The sequence below is a fragment of the Lissotriton helveticus genome, chromosome 8 (assembly GCF_964261635.1).
Source record: "Lissotriton helveticus chromosome 8, aLisHel1.1, whole genome shotgun sequence".
Lineage (NCBI taxonomy): Eukaryota > Metazoa > Chordata > Amphibia > Caudata > Salamandridae > Lissotriton > Lissotriton helveticus.
The window spans coordinates 5,294,248-5,318,445 of NC_136069.1; the positions used below are offsets into that span (position 1 = coordinate 5,294,248).

Genomic DNA, 24,198 nt, shown 5'->3' on the forward strand with positions numbered 1-24,198 from the left:
TCTACTACACACTCCCTACTACAGTCACTACTCTCTACTACACATTCTGCTACACACTCTCTACTACACACTCTACTACACACTCTCTACTACAGTCACTACTCTCTGCTACGCACTCTACTCTCTACTACACTCTACTACACACTCTCTACTACACACTCTACTACACACTCTCTACTACAGTCACTACTCTCTGCTACGCACTCTACTCTCTACTACACACTCTACTACACACTCTCTACTACACACTCTACTACACACTCTCTACTACAGTCGCTACTCTCTACTACACACTGTACTACACACTCTACTACAGTCACTACTCTCTACTACACACTACTACCCACTCTCTACTACAGTCACTACTCTCTACTACACACTCACTACACACTCACTACTACAGCCACTACTCTCTTCGACACACTCTATACTAGACACTCTCTACTACACACTATCTACTACAGTCACAACTCTCTACTACACACTGTACTACACACTCTACTACAGTCACTACTCTCTACTACACACTCTACTACACACTCACTACACACTCACTACACACTCACTACTACAGCCACTACTCTCTTCGACACACTCTATACTAGACACTCTCTACTACACACTATCTACTACAGTCGCTACTCTCTACTACACACTGTACTACACACTCTACTACAGTCACTACTCTCTACTACACACTACTACCCACTCTCTACTACAGTCACTACTCTCTACTACACACTCACTACACACTCACTACTACAGCCACTACTCTCTTCGACACACTCTATACTAGACACTCTCTACTACACACTATCTACTACAGTCACAACTCTCTACTACACACTGTACTACACACTCTACTACAGTCACTACTCTCTACTACACACTCTACTACACACTCACTACACACTCACTACTACAGCCACTACTCTCTTCGACACACTCTATACTAGACACTCTCTACTACACACTATCTACTACAGTCACTACTTACTACACACTCTACTACACACTCTACTACACACTCTACTACACACTCACTACACACTCACTACTACAGCCACTACTCTCTTCGACACACTCTATACTAGACACTCTCTACTACACACTATCTACTACAGTCACAACTCTCTACTACACACTGTACTACACACTCTACTACAGTCACTACTCTCTACTACACACTACTACACACTCTCTACTACAGTCACTACTCTCTACTACACACTCTACTACACACTCACTACACACTCACTACTACAGCCACTACTCTCTTCGACACACTCTATACTAGACACTCTCTACTACACACTATCTACTACAGTCACTACTTACTACACACTCTACTACACACTCTACTACACACTCTACTACACACTCTACTACACACTCTCTACTACAGTCGCTACTCTCTACTACACACTGTACTACACACTCTACTACAGTCACTACTCTCTACTACACACTACTACCCACTCTCTACTACAGTCACTACTCTCTACTACACACTCACTACACACTCACTACTACAGCCACTACTCTCTTCGACACACTCTATACTAGACACTCTCTACTACACACTATCTACTACAGTCACAACTCTCTACTACACACTCTACTACACACTATCTACTACAGTCACAACTCTCTACTACACACTGTACTACACACTCTACTACAGTCACTACTCTCTACTACACACTCTACTACACACTCACTACACACTCACTACTACAGCCACTACTCTCTTCGACACACTCTATACTAGACACTCTCTACTACACACTATCTACTACAGTCACTACTTACTACACACTCTACTACACACTCTACTACACACTCTACTACACACTCACTACACACTCACTACTACAGCCACTACTCTCTTCGACACACTCTATACTAGACACTCTCTACTACACACTATCTACTACAGTCACAACTCTCTACTACACACTGTACTACACACTCTACTACAGTCACTACTCTCTACTACACACTACTACACACTCTCTACTACAGTCACTACTCTCTACTACACACTCTACTACACACTCACTACACACTCACTACTACAGCCACTACTCTCTTCGACACACTCTATACTAGACACTCTCTACTACACACTATCTACTACAGTCACTACTTACTACACACTCTACTACACACTCTACTACACACTCTACTACACACTCTACATTACACACTCTACATTACACACTCTACATTACACACTCTACATTACACACTCTACATTACACACTCTACATTACACACTCTACATTACACACTCTACATTACACACTCTACATTACACACTCTACATTACACACTCTACATTACACACTCTACATTACACACTCTACATTACACACTCTACATTACACACTCTACACTACACACTCTACACTACACACTCTACACTACACACTCTACACTACACACTCTACACTACACACTCTACACTACACACTCTACACTACACACTCTACACTACACACTCTACACTACACACTCTACTACACTCTACTACACACTCTGCTACACACACGCTCTACTACACACCCTCTACTACTCTCTACTACTCTACTACACATTCTCTACTACTCTACTACACACTCACTACTTTCTACTACACTCTACTACAGACTCTCCACTCTCTACTCCACACTCTCTACTCCACACTCTCTACTTCAATCTCTCTAATTCAATCTCTCTACTTCAATCTCTCTACTTCAATCTCTCTACTTCAATCTCTCTACTTCAATCTCTCTACTTCAATCTCTCTACTTCAATCTCTCTACTTCAATCTCTCTACTTCAATCTCTCTACTTCACATTCTGTATTACACACTCTCTACTACACACTCACTACTCTCTACTACACACTCTCTACTACACACTCTACTACACTCCCTACTACACATTCTCCTACACACTCTACTACACACTCTACTACACACTCACCACTCTACTACACACTCACTAGTCTCTACTGCTCACTCTCTACTACACACTCTCTACTACACACTCTCTACTACACACTCTCTACTACACACTCTCTACTACACACTCTCTACTACACACTCTCTACTACACACTCTCTACTACACACTCTCTACTACACACTCACTAGTCTCTACTACACACTCACTACTCTCTACTACACACTCACTACTCTCTACTACACACTCTACTACTCACTTACTACTCTCTACTCACTCTCTACTACTCACTACTACTCTCTCTACTACTCACTATTACTCTCTACTACTCTCTCTACTACTCACTCTCTACTACTCACTCTCTACTGCTCATGACAATGCCATTTATTTATCTGTTTCCAAAACCAACACATAAATAAAACATTTGTCATTTACAATGCCAAAAGCGCTAACTTTTGCAAAGGCGAGACCGTTGCATTGTAAATGCTTGTTACCATTTTGTGTTCTGTACAGAATGGAAGAAAAGGAAAATGTGCTAAACAGGCCATTGTTGAGATCTGAAATTAAAATGCTCAAAATGAATATGCCAGAGACTGAACTGTTAAATTAAAGTGATTGAGTACCGTTGAATCCAAATGCACAAAGGATAAAGGGCAAAGTTGTTCCATAACATTATGTTTCCATTATGGCTCAAACTGTCTTGAACATTATGTACCTTGTAAATAATGGACTATGACCGTGAGATTAATGTCTTAAAATGTTTTTTGATGGTGTTCAATTCTCTACTGAGGTTCACATCTACCAAACAAAAGAACACCCTAATATGCATTGTTAATGGCTACATACAAAGGACGAATGCTCATATAGCGCTGACTTTTTGTAACTTTTTAATATTTTCAAGCTACAGGATATAGTATCTACCAACCATTAAACTAAAAACTCATGTGTTCTGAGCTACAAAAATATTAACATAACCTTTTCAAACGTGTAGAGATGCATAACATTTGTCGGAAGCTTATTCACTTCGGCCTTTATTTGCAACAATTGAAAACTGAACGTTACTCTGTTTGCAGAAGGACTGGACATCCCTTGAGCTTTCTTTTTCTTTTTTAAATGACGCCAGCTCCAGACGCCGCCCAACACAGGATTATATTCATTTTGAGCATATGAATTTCAGATCCCCAACAATGGGCCATTATTTTTGGCACATGTTCCTATGTTTCCATTGTGTATGAAGCACAATATGGTCAAACCAAATTGACTTTTAATATGAGGCGATCTCTCACCAGACACTGGCATGGCAGCAGCCTTTAGACATTGGCAGTCGACTCTGGTGCAACAAACACTCCGGACGCCTCATAATACAAGATCGTATCATTTTTAGAACTTTTATCTTCAGACCTCCACTCTGGACATATAATATTAGAACATCACAGGTGGGTCCATAATTTATAAAACTCAACAAGGTAAAAGCCAAATTAACTTATAACACGAGGTGATCCTTCAACTGGTATTTGAGTATGGCGGCAGCAATTAGCTCTGGAAAGGAAGCTTTGGTGTAACACACATAGTCGAAGGACTCAGTATCTCCTGAGACCTTTAAAAATGGCGCCGGTCGAGGACGCTGCGTAACCGCACGACAGAGATAGAACAACGTGAGGGACTTAGCCCATGACAGGTAAGAGCAGGATGATCTGTTCTTCTGATTAGCGACTTGACGCTAGATAAATGGCTATGATAGAATTGTGCTAAAACTTTAATAATATTGTTAAGTCCAGTATGTCATTCAACTATATATATATGTGGAAGGTTAAATTAAAGTTCTCGAGTGACCTCTGTTAGAACAAGCAGAAGTTTGTACTATAGCAGTCATTTAATCTCCCTATTTTCGAAAGTTTTCTCATCTGATATTTATAGTTGGGAAAGGATGCCTAATCCTCCTTTGAACCACAGATTTTGCTTGAATTGAGGACTGTATTATATGAAATTACGAGGTAATTCACTACTGCTACGTCGATATTAGAATACATTTTATACATACCTATGGGGCATACTTTTCACTCACTTAACTAATTGTCACTTCAGGGAGCTATAAAAAGATACAAATGGACATAATAATATGCTCGCATGCCAGTGCACAAGGGGGTTGATCACTTAAAGTCCTTAAACTAGAGCAGAGATGGCATCACGATGGGTAATTGAACTTTATATGAATGTTATAGACGCACCTCCACATGTGACCCGCTTATTCTAAGAGCTGTGCATGTTGGGAATTACTAAATGGCAATACCTTTTCACCTATAAAGGTAATTACAAAATAGAATATCACAACACATTCATTCCTGCACCTTATCTTCCTGGCAATCCTACAGCCTTGAAAAAGCACCCGGCGGTAAAGCCACATGAGGGCAAAACACGTGTTGGCTCGTTCACAATTTAATGGAAGATTAGGAACTTACTACAATAAATATACGCAATACGGTCTTTGATATAACTTACAAGGAATATTCTCAACAAAACAATTGAATAGTACAATGGGGACACACTTCATGTAGTGTGTTAACACCATAAATTGTACAGCACAAGGGGATTTAATCTGAGGAATGTGAACAATACATTGCACCGTACAATGAGGACACTCTTGAAGTATGTTAATACAATTGTACCGCACAATAGGACGCAGTCCGGGGAATGAATGTGAACAATAAAACATTGCATAGTACAAGGAGGATACACTTCACGAAGAATGTCAACAACAAATTGTGCAGTACAATGTGAGTTAATTCACGATTACTTGGGAAACAATCCACGACCATAAAGCAATTCTAAGAAGTAGCAAAACTTTTTTTTATTTAATATGCTGAATGATTTGACGATAAGTGCTATAGTGCTCAACTATAGCAGATCAAATTAAACTAATTTCACATTTTAGCTAAAAACATTCTTTTTTTAAAAAATGTTCAGATTATGCAGAAAACGACAGATTATGTGGCAAATCTATAATCATGCAAAAATCACTGCGGCCGCACAATATCATAATTCCAGTGGTCCGGGGTATTACTAAGCAGGTCAAGGAGTGTCAGTCATACAATTGTTCTGGGAGTCAAAGTGTACATGTGAGCGAATGAGAGAGAATAAGTGAGTGTGTGTGTTAATTCAGTGTGTTTGAGAGGGTCGACAAAAGTGAAAGAGTGAGAATCAATGAGAAGGTGTGAAAATAAGTGAAAGCAAGGGAGTGAGTAAAGCTGTGTGAGTGCGACAGATGAGAGAGGGAGAGATTGGGAGAGGGAGTGGCAGTGGGGGGGGGGCATGATTTTAAATGTGCAGCCGTTGCACCAGGGCCCAAAGGAGTCTCCTGAAACCCATCTATTACCGCAGAGCATTTGCACCCCAGGAGTTGGAATCAGAGCCCATGTACACCCGTGGTTGTGAGGGAGGTCAATGATTGTGAAAGAGTGAGCGAGTGCAATTGGTGCTTGTGAAAGAGTGAGAATAAGACAGTGTGAGTGTATGGGCTCATTTCTGAGCGAGTAACAATGAATGGGAGTGAGTATGAACCAGAAATGAGTGAGATCGAGAGTGCGAGTTAGGGTGAGTGAGGCAGAGGAGTGAATGAGAAAGTGAGTATGAGTGAGTGTACAGAAGTAAAGCGTGTTTGTTAGCATGTTTTATGCTTGTGAGTCTGCGGCTGGTCATGGCATGCTTGTGATAATTCCTGGCTTATGGGGACACCCCAGATAGTTTCCTGTTGCCGACGTATTGAATGTAATTATTGGCGTAAGGGAGGACACCAGCTGAAGAACGTAGGCCCTGCGATATTGGTTGCAATTCTTGACATACACGGGACACCTATGACAAAATGATGCTCTTGGCATGCTGGGTGCAATACTTGGCAACCAGGGCACTTTCCGGTTGGGAGAGCTGATTGCGGGAAGCGAATCATGTGAAAATGCTGGCTCTGACATACTGGGGGGTGGAGGGGTATTTTTGACATATGGGGCCCCTATGGTACATGAGCTGTATCAATGGCAAAATTCTGTTACTGACGTACTGTACGTAATTCTTGGTATAAGGCTGTATCTATGACCAAATTGGCTGGCACACTGGAAGTAATTTTTAACATATAGGAGACACCCAAGGTACATTTTGAAAACAAAGAAGTGATCTTGTGATAAGTATTACACCCCCATCACTTTCAGGGATGACCAGCTGCCACTGTTCTGGGGGTCAAATGATGCTAAGCTTGCCCTGTGGGAGCAGCAGATCTTAAACCCAGTCCTCTGTAGCATGGAAGGGGGCCAGGAATGAGTTGGGGCGATATTCAGGAGGTCAATGTGCCATTAGAATCAGAAACTTAAAAAAAGAATCTGTGCACTCAAGACAAGTCCCCGCTGTGCACCACAGTGGATCCCATATTTAGAGAAGGGACGGATGGAGGGAACGGAGGGGGCAGAGGGTCGGGGTGGACTCTGGTTTGAGATGGCTCTATATAGTAGTTTCCTTCTCAAAGATGAAAGCAATGGTGAAGGAAGGAAGGAGGGAGGGAATTTTGGAAAGCTTGCTGAGGTGATGGCATGAGTGATAAAAACTCCTTCATGAAGCAGAAACTTTGCTGCGTCCGCAGTGTAGGTATTTGGACACTTCTGTACGAAAACCTAACTTTAGGGACGTGTGCGTTGTGGGTCCATACTCACTTTCTGAGGTGCTGTTTCTGCATCGCCGCTTCGGACAGCTGACCCTGGAGGATGAGTCGCCGCTGCTTGTCAACGTCTTCCTCCATCCGGGCAAAGGCGTGGGAGCCAATGAAGGACAGGTCCTGCTCCAGCATTTCATCCTCAGAGTCATCTGAAAGGGAAGCACAGAGGTGTGATGAGCTGGTGCTCGGGCAGCTGTGACGTATACTGCTCTCGACTGGTCTCGTATGAGGGCGTCGAGCCTTCAGGCGGGTCCCCATACGTTAGAGCGGTCGTGTTCACTTCATCTTTGCAGTCCACTAAAAATGGAGCCCCAGAGATATAAATCAATGGCGGAATCAAACATGATGTTTACCACCCCCCCACCTCCCCAGAGGTCTCTCAGCTTGGGTTCTCTGCATCCAGCTGTGACCCATGTAAAGTACTAACACAGGGTTCATCCTCGTGATGTGAAGTTGTAGTCCGCAGGCTGAGCTCGAAACCCGGACACCTGGGATCTCACCTTCCATTGATGTGAGAACAAAAATCGGGGAAATGCCCGTCTCTCTGAACGTAAAGCAAAAATATCAATACGAGTACTATAAAATACAACTGTGGAGCTCAGGAATACAATAAACAAACATTTGGCCAAGGACTGCTCCGACGAATCCCCTTCTTAGTCAGCCTGGTCGCTGCCACCTCAGTCACAGCCAAAGTGTACATTGCTGTAAGCTCAGCACAGCATGTTGCAGAAGCTGCCACCAAACACTGAAACACTTACAACTAAAACAAGATAATATTACTTGTGGTCACTGTATCTGCGCGTCTCATCAAGGTTGGTGGACACACTGGAGACGCCCAGAAGCTGATACGGGCGGTCACTGATGGACACAGGGGCCACAGGGAATCCAGGATGAGGAAGACACGATTCAAGATGGAGTAGTTTCTGTCCTGTAACTCCAGTTCTGTAGTAGGGGTATCTCTGTTATAGTCATAATCTAGTGAATAGTCCCGCCCATGTGCGTGGACCCCGGCAATCAAAAATAATCTCTTAAGCTGTCAGAAAATTGCAGAACTGCAAAGACACTTAAGAGAAAATTTAAAGACAAATAATGCAGCCTATATCCACAGGCTACACTGTCCAGTACTTCAACTAGAAATTCCACCAAAAATCCACAAACAGCAAAGCCTGTCCAGATTTCCCTTGCTTTTACTGCAAAACCCCTCAGGAATGATAGAGAGGCAGACCTGGACAGACAAGCCCCATAGGCTGCCATTATGTGGCTTAAATAGGATACTGTGCCTTTAAGAGAACCTTCTCTCAGTATCCCAGAATGCATAGCAGGTCCAACTTACTTTCAGTTCTTTTTGAAGGCGTAAAACGCCAGACCTGTCGCATTCCTTAAGGAACATTTCTCTCCACCGGGGAGGCGGGAGGGCGCTTATGACTATAACAGAGATACCCCTACTACAGAACTGGAGTTACAGGACAGAAACTACTCCTTCTGTAGTAGGGGATCTCTGTGTATAGTCATAATCTAGTGAATAGAATGGCAAGCCCATCCCCACACCAAAGCGGCGGTGGAGAAAAGAGAATTAACGCCACTATTGTGCGAACAGATTTCGCAGCGAAGCCTGCCCAACCTGAGCGTCTGCCCTGGCATCAGTGTCCAGACAGTAATGCTTAGCAAAGGTATGAACCGACTTCCAAGTGGCCGCCTTGCAGATTTCTGCAATCGGAACATTACGGAGCAAAGCAGTCGTGGCAGCTTTGCCCCTGGTGGAATGAGCCTTAGGCTTACCTCCTAAGGTCTTATTAGCTTTTTGGTAACATAGCTGTATGCAGGACACAATCCACCTAGAGATAGACTGCTTAGAGGTCGCAAGACCCGTCCTGACAGATCCATAATTGATAAACAATTGGTCAGACCTACGAATATCTTTGGTCTTATCCAGATAAAACTTCAATACCCTCCTAACATCCAGGGAATGTAACGACCTTTCCGCTGGAGATGAAGGATTCTGAAAAAACGTAGGCAAAGTTATGGTCTGGTTGACATGAAAATCAGAAATAACCTTGGGAAGAAATTTAGGGTGAGTACGCATAACAACTTTAGCAGCATGAAATACAGTATAAGGTTCTTGGCAACACAACGCCTGAATTTCACTCACCCTGCGGGCCGATGTAATGGCCACGAGGAACGCCGCCTTCCAGGACAGGTGCTGCAACGAAGCCTTATGAATAGGTTCAAAGGGCTCCTTCATCAATCTGGACAGCACCACATTCAATTCCCATGAAGGCGAAGGAAGCCTGACAGGAGGGAACACTTTCTTCAAGCCTTCCAAAAAATCTTTGATCACAGGGATCTGGAAAAAAGAAGTCTGTGAAGGGCATTTCCTGTAGGCAGTCAAAGCAGCAAGATGAACCTTAATAGAATGGACATTAAGGCCAGACTGCGCCAACTGTAGAAGATATGGAAGGATGACATCTTCCTTACAAGTCGTCGGATCATAGTTCTTAGACTTGCACCAGATACAAAATCTCTTCCACTTGTAAGCATAGGAAGTCCTAGTGGAAGGTCTCTTAGACTCCTTCAGTATGTCCATGCAATCTGCAGGGAGATTCAGATGACCATATTGCACTAACTCAGGAGCCATGCTGCCAAACTCAAAGACGAGAGGTTGGGGTGCAACATCAGCCCCCCGAACTTCGTTAGAAGGTCCGGCCTGCACGGCAGCCGAATGTGAGGAAGGAGAGACCGGTGAAGCAGGTCCGTGAACCACCACTGTCTGGGCCATTCCGGGGCAACCAGGATCATCCGCGCCCTGGACTGGGACAGCTTGATGAGAACCGTCGGAATCAGGGGAATGGGTGGAAAAGCGTACAGAAAGCTGTTCGACCAGTTGTTCCATAACGCATTCCCCAGCGTCCCCGGCTGGTAGTACCTGGAGGCGAAGTCTCGGCATTTGCTGTTTTCTGCGGTGGCGAACAGATCTACGTCTGGAGTCCCCCACCTTGCGAAGACTTCTCCTAGTACTTCGTCGTTTATGACCCATTCGTGGTTTTCCTGAATCCGTCTGCTCAGCGCGTCTGCCTGAACATTCTGCACACCTGGCAGATGGGTAGCAGTTATCGTCAGTCCTCGAGCCAGAAGCCAGCGCCAGATCGCCTGCGCCTCCTGCGACAGGGTGCGTGACCTCGATCCTCCCTGCTTGTTGAGGTAATACATTGTGGTTGTATTGTCCGTCTGCACAAGGAGAGAGTCGGTCTGGAAGGACAGGTGAAAGGCCTTCAGTGCCAAGTGAACAGCTCTGAGTTCCAGGAAATTGATGTGGTACGTGGACTCCGCCGGAGACCACGTCCCTTGAATCTGTAGGTCTCCAGAATGCGCTCCCCAGCCCTGGAGAGAAGCATCCGTCACGACAACCTGATCGGGAATGTCCTTGTGGAAGGGAACCCCTCTGAGGAGATTCTCCGCCGAACACCACCACTTCAGAGAATGAAGAGCATGCAGAGATAGGCGTATCTTGTCGTCCCAAGATCCTCTCCTCTGATCCCACTGATCCCCCAAGCACTCTTGCAACGGTCTCATGTGCAGCCGAGCATGTGGCGTCAGGAAGATACAGGAGGCCATCGATCCCAGCAGAGAAGACACCGTCCTCACTGTCGTGGATGGAGCGGACATGAGAGCCCGAGCCTTCCGAAGTAGTGATAATCGTCGCTCCTCCGAAGGAGACACGCTTGCTGACAGCGTATCGATGGAGGCTCCCAAGTACTGAATGCACTGGACTGGAGTCGGAACCGACTTGGACATGTTGATGTGCAACCCCAGTTTGTTCAAGAGAACGCACGTCTTCTGGAAGTGTGCTTGCGCTTCCGCGAAGGAGGAGGCCTTGATCAACCAGTCGTCCAGATAAGGGTAGACAAACACCTTGTTCTTCCTTAGGTGTGCTGCTACCACCGCCATGCACTTTGAGAATGTTCTCGGCGCAGACTTCAGTCCGAATGGCAGTACTGTGTATTGATAGTGATTGGCGCCGACTTGGAACCGCAGGAACTTCCTGTGTTTGTGTGCAATGGGCACATGGAAGTAAGCATCCTGGAGGTCGATGGCACACAGCCAGTCTCCCCGTTGCAGCTGAGGATAAATCTGATGCAACGACAGCATGCAAAACTTTTCTCTGCGAATCCATTTGTTTGCCTGTCGCAAATCCAGAATGGGCCTGAACTCGTTCTTGTCCTTTTTGCGAACCAGAAAGAAGCGAGAGTACAGACCTCGTCCCCTTTGAGACAGAGGTACGACTTCGATCGCCCTTTTCCTTAACAGGATATCGGCCTCCGCCTGGAGCTCGCGCAGCTGATACTGCGAGCTGACCGGAGGGATCGATGGAGGAGGGCTGGTGAACCGAAGACTGTATCCATTGCAAACAATATTCAGCACCCACTTGTCCTGAGTACTTTTTCTCCACTCTGCCAGAAAAGATTGAATGCTTCCCCCCACCGGAGCGGGTAACAGTTGACGGGGAAGTAAGTGCTCAGGGCCTAGACCCGGCCTGGCCCTTAGTCGCTGGTGCCGACTGATGGCCGCCTCTGCCCCTCTGGCGTTTCTGGAACGGTCTTCTGAACTGCTGCTGTTGCTGTTGCTGCTGTTGTCCAGAAGACTGGCCACGCCCTCTAACTTGACCACCGAACCGGCGTTGGAACGGACGGTACGTCTTCTTGGTCTCCTTGGGCTTCTCCAAACCCACCGCTGTGAGCGTCTCAGCCTCTGCCTTCATGCGGGCCATCTCGTCGTCAGCGTGCTTACCGAACAGGGTTTCGCCAGAGAATGGTAGATTGGCAACCCTCTGCTGAGCGTCCGGTTTCAGAGACGTAAGGCGGAGCCAGGCATGTCGTCGCTGGTTTATTCCGTGGCAGAAACCATGCGCCGCCAGAAGAGAGGAGTCGGCTGCCGCGCTGATGACCTGATTCGCCACCAACATCCCCTCGTTAAGCACCTCCTGGAAGTCCTCCCGCTTGTCCCGCGGAAGAAGTTCCACAAATTGTTGAAGAGATTCCCAGAGGGCTCTGTCATACCGACCCAGCAAGGCCGTGGCACTAGCCGCCTTCATTGAGGTCGCCGAAGTCCCACAAACTCGTCTCCCAGAGGAATCCAACCACCGAGATTCCTTGTCTGGCGGAACAGTGGAGGAAGGCGTGGTGGCATGTTGTTTGCGCGCCGCCGTCACAATCACCGAGTCTGGAGGGGGCTCCAGCCGCAGAAAGGCCGGGTCCGAGTCAGGAGCCCGGTACTTCTTCTGTAGCCTGGAAGGCGCCGCCTTAGTCACCGCAGGAGTAAGGAAAAGATCCAGGGCCGGTTCTTCCAGGCTGGGCACCAGTGGCAGTAACGGCCGAGACAAGTGCTTCTGATGGAGCGTCTCAAAAATGACCGAGGTCTTCGGAGTGGGCACTGTCAAAGTAATGCCCAGTTTCGCTGCACCCCTTAACAGCACGTCCTGGAAGGACACCAGATCGTAGACCGGTGAGACCCGTGTGTCCGGCGAATCTGACAAGGTCGGGGAATAGTCCCTGGTCCCAGACGACCTGGTCCGTGAACGAGACCTGTGTCTCCGGTGGCGCCGTCTAGATCGCGTCGAAGATCTAGGACGCGAACGTTCCCTCCGCCCGGAGCGGGAGCGCGACCTCCCCGCACGTGGGCGCTCCACCGGTTTCCGTGGAGGCGTCATCCGTGGTTTGTCCCGGGGCTTCGGGGTAGGCGTACCCTTAGGAGGTGTCGGAAGCAGAGGCAGGGACACTAACCTCGGAGGCCTATGAGGAGGAACTGGCGGCAGAGGCCGCCCCTCAGTTGACGGTGGAGGCAGGGAGGGGAGAGGCGGGTTAGCCGGAGGAGCCTCCTTCGGTAGAAGAGGAGGGGTCACAGGCTTCAGAGGTGTATATACCACCGAGTACACCGTGCCCGATGACTTCTTCGAGGAAGGGGCCTTTGATCCAGACCCCCCCAGAGCGTGAACGACGCCTCTTACGACCTCCACCAGATCCAGCGTGGCTTTTGGCGCCAGAATCCCTCCTGCGCCTCTTAGAGGAAGTTGAGAACCTAGGGGACGCTGATCTCTTCCTGCTCGACGTCGAGCGTCGTGTTTCAGGCGTGGAACGGCGATCCCTTGACTCTGGCGTCGAACGCCGTCTCCTCGACGTCGAGTGTTTCCTCCTCGACGCCGATCGCCGCCCTCTCGACGACGAGCGGTCAGACCTCGACGGCGAGCGTCGACTCTTCTTCTTCGATGACCGTCTCCTCGCGGTCCTCGACGCCGAGGAGCCCCTCGACGTCGAACTAGTCGACGGCGACCGGCGGTGTCGCCTCGACGGCGAGCGCCGGTGTCTTCGTCGACGGCAACGCCTCGACGTCGACGACGCCGTCGGCGGTGACTTCGACGGCGGCCTGGCCAGGCCTCTCGACGTCGATCTTCCACGCTGTCTCGACCCGGAGCCCCGGGGAGAAGGGGAACACACCGTCATCATCCCTCTCGACGTCGTCGTCGATGCTATCGACGTCGACGGAGACCGGGACCTTTTGCTGGTCTTCCTGCCTCTGGGGAGCCCCCCAGAGGCCTCAGCAGGGACAGAAGGAGCCTTCCCAGCCTGCCCAGACCCACCTGCAGCCTGCAGACGCCTCTCTTCTAGGCCTTGGCGTCGTGTGGGTCAGTCTTGGCCTTCTTCCTACTTGTCGAATAAAGCAGGCATTTTAGATCCCTAAAAGCCTGAACAAACACACACAGAAGTGAAAGGCAACACCAAGAATCAATTGAGAACACTTTTAAAATCAAAAAGTGCCAAAAGAATCCAATAAACCCTTGAAAAAGGGGGAGCTCAATGCACAGGGTCCTGTAAGCAGGAGCCGGAAAAAAGAACTGAAAGTAAGTTGGACCTGCTATGTATTCTGGGATACTGAGAGAAGGTTCTGGAAGGTTCTCTTAAAGGCACAGTATCCTATTTAAGCCACATAATGGCAGCCTATGGGGCTTGTCTGTCCAGGTCTGCCTCTCTATCATTCCTGAGGGGTTTTGCAGTAAAAGCAAGGGAAATCTGGACAGGCTTTGCTGTTTGTGGATTTTTGGTGGAATTTCTAGTTGAAGTACTGGACAGTGTAGCCTGTGGATATAGGCTGCATTATTTGTCTTTAAATTTTCTCTTAAGTGTCTTTGCAGTTCTGCAATTTTCTGACAGCTTAAGAGATTATTTTTGATTGCCGGGGTCCACGCACATGGGCGGGACTATTCACTAGATTATGACTATAACAGAGATCCCCTACTACAGAAATATATCTCTTAAACCAGACTCTGTACACTAAAGTGACCAGTCAGACCAGGCACGGGCAGGAGGAAGCAAAGACAACCATGTTCAGCAACAAGTGGTTGTGAGACCAACAATATATGTATATAAAAACATAATTACATACATCCTAAAACCATAAATACTTATAAGTACCAAGGTTAGCATTAACACATAGGAATACATTAGAAGAAAAAAGTACTCATAACCTATCCAAGTCATTATGTTAGCCCAAACTACAGCCAATCAGGCGCAAGCACCCCTCTAGAACCTTCTCCTCAGAGGCTCAGGCCCTCAGATTTTCATAACGAGCCTCTGAGGGGAGGTGGGTGGCTCGCATGTGAATCTATGCAAGACACCAATACTGGAGAACCACCGTTTACAGGTAAGTAACAATTTTTCTTCTCCAGTATTGGGGTGTCTTTCATAGATTTTCATGCTTGAATAGAATAGTGAGCAGTAATAGCTGGCCGCAAGGCAAAGGAGCAGTGCATACGCCTACAATGCATTGAACTACCGTCAACGGTCCAGTCAACGATTTTGCACGTTTTTTAAGGGAAACATGGGCAGAAGGAGCCGTGGACGCCTGAGAGTCAGATCTCGAGGGCGTAGGCGTAGCAGGAAGAGAAGAAGACACAGCAGGAGCCTTTTGAAGGTCAAGCTTCTTTTTCTTCAGGAAAGGAGATGGCATATCCTGCACACTGCTACGCTTAGAAGTGGCTCTAGACCCAACATACGCAAGGCTTTCCGCATCAGAAAGAGGTGAATCCTTCTCCTTCAACCTCTGCAACCACAGGAGGAGACGCCCCTCCCTGTCCTTAAGAGTCCTGGTGGAAAAAGTCCTGCAAATTTTACATTTGCCTACCTCATGCTCTGGATAGAGGCAATAAATACACTTCTTGTGAGGGTCCTCTGAGAAGAGCCGCAACTTCCCACAAGAAGCACAAGGACGAAACAAAGACTTCTTACTTGAAAACATCCCAAAAATTTAAGAAAATCCACAAGGAAGTAGAAGAAAACTGAGCAAAGCTCAGGGAGACTCCCTTCACACGACGTGCAGTAGAAAATCTGAGGGCTTGAGCTTCTGAGGAGAAGGATCTAGAGGGGTGATTGCACCGGATTGGCTGTAGTTTGGGCTAACATAATGACTTGGATAGGTTGTGGGAGTACTTTTTTCTTCTAACATTGGTACTTATAAGTTGGTACTTATAAGTATTTATGGTTTTAGAATGTATGTAATTATGTTTTTATATACATATATTGTTGGTTTTTTATTGCTAATTTATTTACCGTGGGGCTCCCACTTCAACGACGGGGAATATTCAAGCATGTGAATCTATGAAAGACACCCCAATACTGGAGAAATACACTGTAGACCATGAGTCAATAAATCACTGATGACTTGACACCTCCTGAGGTGCTACAAAGAATGAATGAGAAGCTGGAGTCGAAGAGAGGCTGGTGGAGGGGTTCCACTAAGCCATGAGGCTAGAAGATGAATTATTCAACGCTGGACAGGAAAGTTCCCTTCCAGCGGTGATCCATGCCAACACTGGTGGGTGCCGTAGGAAGAAAGGGAATCCATGGGTGTTGCACTCCTCAAACTTCATGTGTGATCTTAGATCTCACAGCGAAGTGCCCTGCACTGGTAGTGTTTGATGAAGGGCCAATCTTGAGGCTTGAGGACTGTCAAGGCACAAGTCCGGACTATGTGCACCAAGAGGTGAGAGACAAAGCCCTCCATAAGAGAAACAAAGTGGCTCCCAGAGGGCAGCGTGGAAAAGGGCCTCACCGGCCCAGCATCTGCAGACTCGAGCAAGCACCAACCAAAAGCCAGCACCCCTGCTTCAGTGGTCCACTCCGTGTCTCCATGATGCTTGGTCTGCAGCACCCATGGTGGCACGAAGAGGACGTGAGTGTGATACATGGGTGTACAGTCCAGATCTGCACCATGGGTTTCAGCACACATGTGCAGACCCAGCCTGGAACCCCTCATGATGCACCCCAGATGTGTCATTGGTGTGACCCCGATGACCAAACATTTGCTAGGTTGGGCACCAATCACCTCTTCTAGATTCCAGCACTATCTTCTGATTTATTTTTGAATGTCTTTATTGGCTTTGGTTGAGTCACCACACATTGTAGAGCAAACAGTAATCAACATGTTCATAAGATGGGTGGACAGACACGTCCGGGCATCTCAACATTAACAATATTCTGGCAGCCGGTCACATAATGGCGCTTGGGGTAGCGGAGGAGAGCGAGAGAAACAAGAATAGGATGTCAACCTATTGTGATATGATGCGCCCGGTCATGCAAAAAGAGTCAACATGTATATCACAAAGTAAAACTAAACAAACAGCAACTTTTGAAAACCTCTGTCTGGCGCTGCCAGCTGCGGCTACGTGGAAGTGAGGTAACGTGGGAAGAGTACAGGCTAGTGGTGGGTCCGGGAGGGGGTGGGGGAGGACCCCATGTAGGCCACTTCGGAGAGCTCAGGAGCTTTTGATGTTTAGTGAGCAAGTGTGTGTAAGAGAGTGGGTCACGCATTAGTACCAGCCGGACAGCTGCCAGCCCACCATGACTAGGTGGAGGCGGACGGACCCCTGGGGATGGCCATCCTGTGCGTCTGAATGGAGGTGCCCGCTGTCCAGCCCACCATGGGGAGGTGTTATGAGCTGGGGGAGGCGGATTCAATCTATCGTACCACTTAAGAACGTAGGTGTCCCACACTGAGGCTGTCCCGACCCCCTCATCGTCTTGGATCACTTTCAGCACTATCTTTAAAGAAGATATGGCAGGAATAAGACAAATGAACAATGCCCAGATTTGTCGCAGACGAGAAGCCTCGTGGTTAGACATCACTGCAGAGGATTTACTCCTACTACGAAGGAGATGCGGTTGGTATAGCAGGAAGCCAAACATCTCAATATTGTCTTCGAGCAGACGCCCAACCCTCCAGCCAACTCGAGGCTATGTGAGTGATGGGGCTGATGATCGGTCCTGGCTCTCTGGTCTGAATAGTCGCATGCTCCCTCGATGCAGAGGCGGCGCCTCAGGGATAGGGCTGTACTCCTGCAGCAACCTGCTGGGGCTCTGCACGCGGTCTGGAGCCGACTTACTGCTGCAGTCATGCTACCACCCGCTCTAGTGCACCAGGGCAGCGTCCACCAGGGGACGCGACTAGTTCTCAGGGCCCATAGAGCTTTATGCTCAGACTAGCAGGAAGTGCTGCAGGACAGCTTTGAAAAGGACAGCAGTGTAAGTATGTAAGTATGTAAGTATGTATGCATGTACATATGTATACATGCATGTACATATGTATGTACGAATGTACTCATTTATGTATATATGTACGTATGTATATATATATATGTATGTACGTATGTATCTACGTATGCATTTATTTATGTATATATGTATGTACATATGTATGCATTTAGGTATGTACGTACGTAAGCATTTATGCATGTAGGTATGCACATATGTATGCACATATGTATGTACGGATGCATGCATTTATGTATGTATGTATATATGTACGTATGTAAGAATGTATGCATGTACATATGTATCTATTTATGTATTTATATACATGCATATGTATGTATATATGTACGTATGGTATTTTTATAGCGCAAGTCTAGCCAAAACGGAGCGGGGAGCCGCACAGGGTCAAAGTAAAAGATGCAATCACCATGTGACAGGAGAGGCCGCTGGCTTGTGGAATATTAATGCAGTGTGAGCTCTTATTTATAAAAAAGAGCTGTGTCCTCACCTATGACAAAAAACAAAGGGATCCCACCTTATGGGAAAGTATATAAGGGTTCCTCCAGACTACGTGCGTCTCCTACAATGGTGGAAAGCACACCGCTTTGTTTAAATACCCCTCAACCACCCTTAGTGTCATGCTTCATCATTGGGGTCTTCCCGCCCCGCTGCGGGATGGGCGTGCTGCGACCTACGACTACGTGGGAGCACTGGTTCTGAAAAACAATACTATGTGTGGTGTAGGAGTGAGAGTGGAAGGGTCAGAAGTGAGTGAATGGTGATTGGTGAAAAATAAAAAAATACCTGGCTCTGTGGAAATTATTTTTTTTAATGTTCCTTTGAGCTGGTATTGTTAAAAGTGGGGACTGAGATGGAGATACTATGCTTTAATGAGCCGTGTCTCCTGTGCCGACAAGTTTCGAAGCCCTCCCCCGGCTTCTCATCAGGACCTAGAAGAGACCCCTTCTACACTCAAATCAAAACAACGGTGTATTTACATATATTCCTTACAAAGTGGTGCACATAAATTTAACATGCACAGTATACTATACCCCAGGAGGTATATTGCTGAATGAGTTTCTTATATCGCCCAGATAATGCCCCATGAGCCTTCAAAACGGGAGGGAAGGGGGACCTATAGACACACAAATATCAAGGGTACCACAACACTGCCTCGCCGCGGCTCCGTGGAACCCTCACCTATGTCCTAAATAGGAGCAGCGTTGGGAAGTCCTTCCATATACAGGGATGCTGTTCCAGACCCAGGGTGCACAGATGGAACGGGCCACTGCTGTGTTTTTTCTTAGTCTGAGGGTGTCCCGGCTGTGCTGCTGAGGAGCACCAGGGATGGTGAGCTTGTCTTCAAGGTAAGCAAGGGTGCTGGTGGGGATGGCTTTGTGAATGATGCCGCTGGTTTTGAAGATGGTGCGGGCCGCAAGGGGAGCCATCCGGATGGGGTGATGTGTCATACTTTAGGCCTGGACGAGACGTGCTGCACCGTGAGGAACAGAAGGTCCCCCATGGATGTCAGTGTGGAGTCTGGGAGGCCACGGAGTAGGGTCTTCTTACCATCCAGCCGCGAGAGTGCGAGGGCGTGAACAGCAGCTCTGAAGTCGCCTTCTTTAGAAGAGAGCTGCTCGCAGGCTGTCTTTGAGGGGTTTAGTTTGTTGACAATGTGTTCCTTGAGGATCTGGTGAGGGCTGAGGTGCTCTGGGAGGGCGGCTTCTTAGTGCAAGTACTAAAATGTAGTAAGGACAGGGCTGCGACCACAAGTACCATCAATAACACAAGCACAAGTTATACAAGTGGAAATGCACAGAGAGCGAAAGGAAACCCGACAAAATGAAAAAAGTATATCAAAAATGAAGCATACAAGTAGTGAAAAACCACCATGGGCTACCAGCACACGGTCGCACTCACTGGCCACTCGCCGATGCCAAAAAGTGAGGTGCTACTTGTGCCACAGCAGTCAACGATCCCTAGCTCAGTCGTACTCAATTTAACAACTCTAAGCATGAAAGCCTTGTTTGGCCCTGCTGGGGTCCCTCCCGGGGGGCGGACACGTTGCCCAAAGATCTCTTCTCTGGGCACTAAATACACCAACGGACTCCGCCTTCGGTCCCTGGCCCCCGGTGAGGTCAGAGCTAATTGTAAACTCCTGGTGAATAACAAAACAGGATTACAGATGTGTGAGACAGTGACACTGGGAATATTGAACTATTGCTAAAATGGTGCTTTTTGAAGTAAATACGCTTACTGAACATGTTACAGTTGTTTGCCAAGTGTAATAGTTGTGCTGGATTCTTAAAGTGCGCTTTTGCTGATGTGATTTTTGGTGAACACGTGCAACTGTGAAAGGCATAGCGTGATCTGCCATCCAAGGACAGCAGCAAAGACAACCTACACGCTGCCAATGCATTTATACAACAGTGATTATTTCTACACATGCAGTGATTGTGAAAAGAGCTGCCTGCACAGCCCCGCCCCAGGGCTGGACACTGGACCGACAGACCCACCTTCAGGGAGTCCCGGCTTCTCACAGATTCGAATCTGGCGTTCCGGCACCACCGGCTCGCCCTCGGCGTTGCCAATGTCTCGAGGAAGGTGCGGGAAAGATGCCGTCTCCTCCGCCAGCGACCGTGGGAAGTACAGAGGCATCAGCTTAAGGTAGGTGGGCTGGAGGAGAGAGAGAAAGAGAGTTACCACGCACAGCTCATGGATGCAGTGCCCATGTGCACACCTACGAACACACGCACAGACACGCACAGACACGTACACAAACAGAGGCATCAGCTTCAGGTAGGTGGGCTGGAGGAGAGAGTGAGCAACACGGCTGATAGCCAGAAACCGGTCCTAGGATGCTTGATTCCGGTCCAGGGAGGATCTGACTTGACAGTTCGGGCTGGACTGTTCCCATGGGGCACAGGGTCAAGACTGATTTGCATATGGCTGGGTTCAAACTGGAATGGCATGGTGAGCAAAAAAACGATGGATTTAGGCCCAGATCTCTGTACTGGGATGAATATATGATATTGTTCTGCATTCTGTGCATCAACTGTTGTTTTTGCACTTGTCAAATTCAGGGCATAAGCAGGGACGGCTGACTATAGGGGGCACCGGGCAGTATCCCAGTGGGCCGAAGTGTGGGGGCCAGTTTTTGAGTGTGGGGAAAGGATCTGTTCCGGGGGGGCGGTTGTGCAGCAGTGGAATATCGGTCCCCCCGTATCAAAAGCAGCAGCAGTGCTCGTCACTAGCACCCCATCGCCCCCGTTCGCCCCTCCCGGGGCAGGTTTGGCTGAACTGCCAGGGCTGGTTTGTGTTCCCAGTCCGGCCCTGGGCATGAGACACAAGACAATATTCACAAGGTGACAGAGCACCAGGGCAGTGCAGACTGGACACAGACAGCCACGGTCCAGAGGAATCATGCAGCCTGGAGAGGGCAGGAAAGAACCGGGGGCGAGAGCGATGGGCACCAACAGCAGCTGAAAATTTAGAAAGTAGTGGATGCAATACCTCTTCTTGGTCTGTGACAGCGAAGACGACCTTTTCAATGGAGTCGCCGTGGGCCTCCAGGAACCGTCGCACCGTCCCTGAAAGAAAAGAGGATGGAAATCACTGCGTGGACGTGGGAAAAGATCAACACAAACCGCAGGTCTTCACCACTTAACTTTGAGTAACCTTCAAGAACTAGGCTGAAGGGTGGGGGAGGAGGGTACACCTGGATAAGCTTTAAAGTGGATGTCACCTGGGCGGCTACAGCAGACTGAGGTGCATCACTGGAGCAAAACGCAACACTACTTCCACCTGCAGCTCAGCTGTGCTAAGCCAAGGAGTTTACCTCAAGTTAGTGAGACATTTGTGGGACAGTTAAACAAGGATAGAGGCTGAGATTGAAGGTGGGCTGGAAGGGACCAAGGAACCTGCAACACAGAGCTCTGGATAACTAGACCCCAGAAACAATGTCTGAGCCCCAATCTCCTGTTAACTGCAGCGGTGTCCCACCGCTTCAGAGACGTGGATTAAAGCAGAACAACGCTCGGGAAGGGGGCACCGCCAGCTAGCCCCTAGGGCTTCAGGAGTTATGGGGGGGGCCGCCATCATGTGCAGCCACCGCTTCAAATTACTCATGTGGTGCCTGAACTGGGTTCAACCTAAGGTGCCCACGCTACATGTATGTACTCTGTACCCTTTCTCCAAATACACTGAACATGTGAAAGGAAATGACAGCCCCTCACGTCACTGCTGGGGGCAGTGAAAGGCCTCGAACCCGGGACCACCTCCTCTCTTGAGGGCGGAGCCTGAAAGAGGTCAGGTGAGTTCATGGGGTGGGAGGGGGGTTAAAAGAGAAACAACCTATCAATGGGTGTGTTCATCGGAGTGTTGGAGGGAGTTTAAAAGTTTAAACGAGAAACAACCTGTCAATAGGTGTGTTTATGAGGGTGGGGGTTAAAAGAGAAACAACCAGTCAATAGGTGTGTTCATGGGGGGGGGTGGGGAGGGGGTTTAAACGAGAAACAACCTGACAAGAGGGGTGTACATGAGGGTGGGGGGTTTAAAGGAGAAACAGCCTATCAATAGGTGTGATCATGGGGGCGGGAGGGGTTTAAAAGAGAAACAACCTATCAATAGGTGTGATCATGGGGGCGGGAGGGGTTTAAAAGAGAAACAAACTATCAATAGGTGTGTTCATGGGGGCGGAGGGGTTTAAAAGAGAAACACCCTATCAATAGGTGTGTTCATGGGGGCGGGAGGGGGTTTAAAAAAGAAACAATCTATCAATAGGTGTGTTCATGGGGGCGGGAGGGGGTTTAAAAAAGAAACAATCTATCAATAGGTGTGTTCATGGGAGTGGGAGGGGGTTTAAAAGAAAACAGCCTATCAATAGGTGTGATCATGGGGGGGGGCTTTAAAAAAGAAACAGCCTATCAATAGGTGTGATCATCGGGGGAGGGGGTTTAAAAAAGAAACAATCTATCAATAGGTGTGTTCATGGGAGTGGGAGGGGGTTTAAAAGAAAAACAGCCTATCAATAGGTGTGTTCATGGGGGGGCGGGGGGGGGGGTTTAAAAGAGAAACAGCCTATCAATAGGTGTGATCATGGGGGGGGGGCTTTAAAAAAGAAACAGCCTATCAATAGGTGTGATCATCGGGGGAGGGGGTTTAAAAAAGAAACAACCTATCAATAGGTGTGTTCATGGGGGCGGGAGGGGTTTAAAAAAGAAACAATCTATCAATAGCTGTGTTCATGGGGGCGGGAGGGGGTTTAAAAGAGAAACAGCCTATCCATAGGTGTGTTCATGGGGGTGGGAGGGGGTTTAAAAAAGAAACAACCTGACAAGATGGGTGTTCATGAGGGTGGGGGGGGGGGGTTAAAAGAGAAACAGCCTATCAATAGGTGTGTTCATGGGGGCGGGAGGGGTTTAAAAGAGAAACAACCTATCAATAGGTGTGTTCATGGGGGCGGGAGGGGGTTTAAAAAAGAAACAATCTATCAATAGGTGTGTTCATGGGGGGCGGGGGGGGTTTAAAAGAGAAACACCCTATCAATAGGTGTGTTCATGGGGGCGGGAGGGGTTTAAAAGAGAAACAAACTATCAATAGGTGTGTTCATGGGGGCGGGAGGGGTTTAAAAGAGAAACAACCTATCAATAGGTGTGTTCATGGGGGCGGGAGGGGGTTTAAAAAAGAAACAATCTATCAATAGGTGTGTTCATGGGGGCGGGGGGGTTTAAAAGAGAAACACCCTATCAATAGGTGTGTTCATGGGGGCGGGAGGGGGTTTAAAAAAGAAACAATCTATCAATAGGTGTGTTCATGGGAGTGGGGGGGTTTAAAAGAAAAACAGCCTATCAATAGGTGTGATCATGGGGGGGGGGCTTTAAAAAAGAAACAGCCTATCAATAGGTGTGATCATCGGGGGAGGGGGTTTTAAAAAAGAAACAATCTATCAATAGGTGTGTTCATGGGAGTGGGAGGGG

At 47.8% G+C, this 24,198-nt stretch overlaps 1 protein-coding gene across 1 annotated transcript in view; it reads right to left on the reverse strand.

Annotated features, from left to right (window-relative positions):
- The window catches only part of GDAP2 (ganglioside induced differentiation associated protein 2), a 228,520-nt gene that overhangs the window by 40,799 nt on the left and 163,523 nt on the right, over positions 1 to 24,198 (reverse strand). Inside the window, exons 6-8 of the mRNA XM_078656343.1 lie at positions 21,734 to 21,810; positions 20,737 to 20,896; positions 7,642 to 7,792 (exon numbers count right to left, since the gene is read on the reverse strand). Of these exons, the coding sequence (XP_078512469.1) occupies positions 7,642 to 7,792; positions 20,737 to 20,896; positions 21,734 to 21,810 (388 nt within the window). The remainder of the gene's footprint in view (positions 1 to 7,641; positions 7,793 to 20,736; positions 20,897 to 21,733; positions 21,811 to 24,198) is intronic.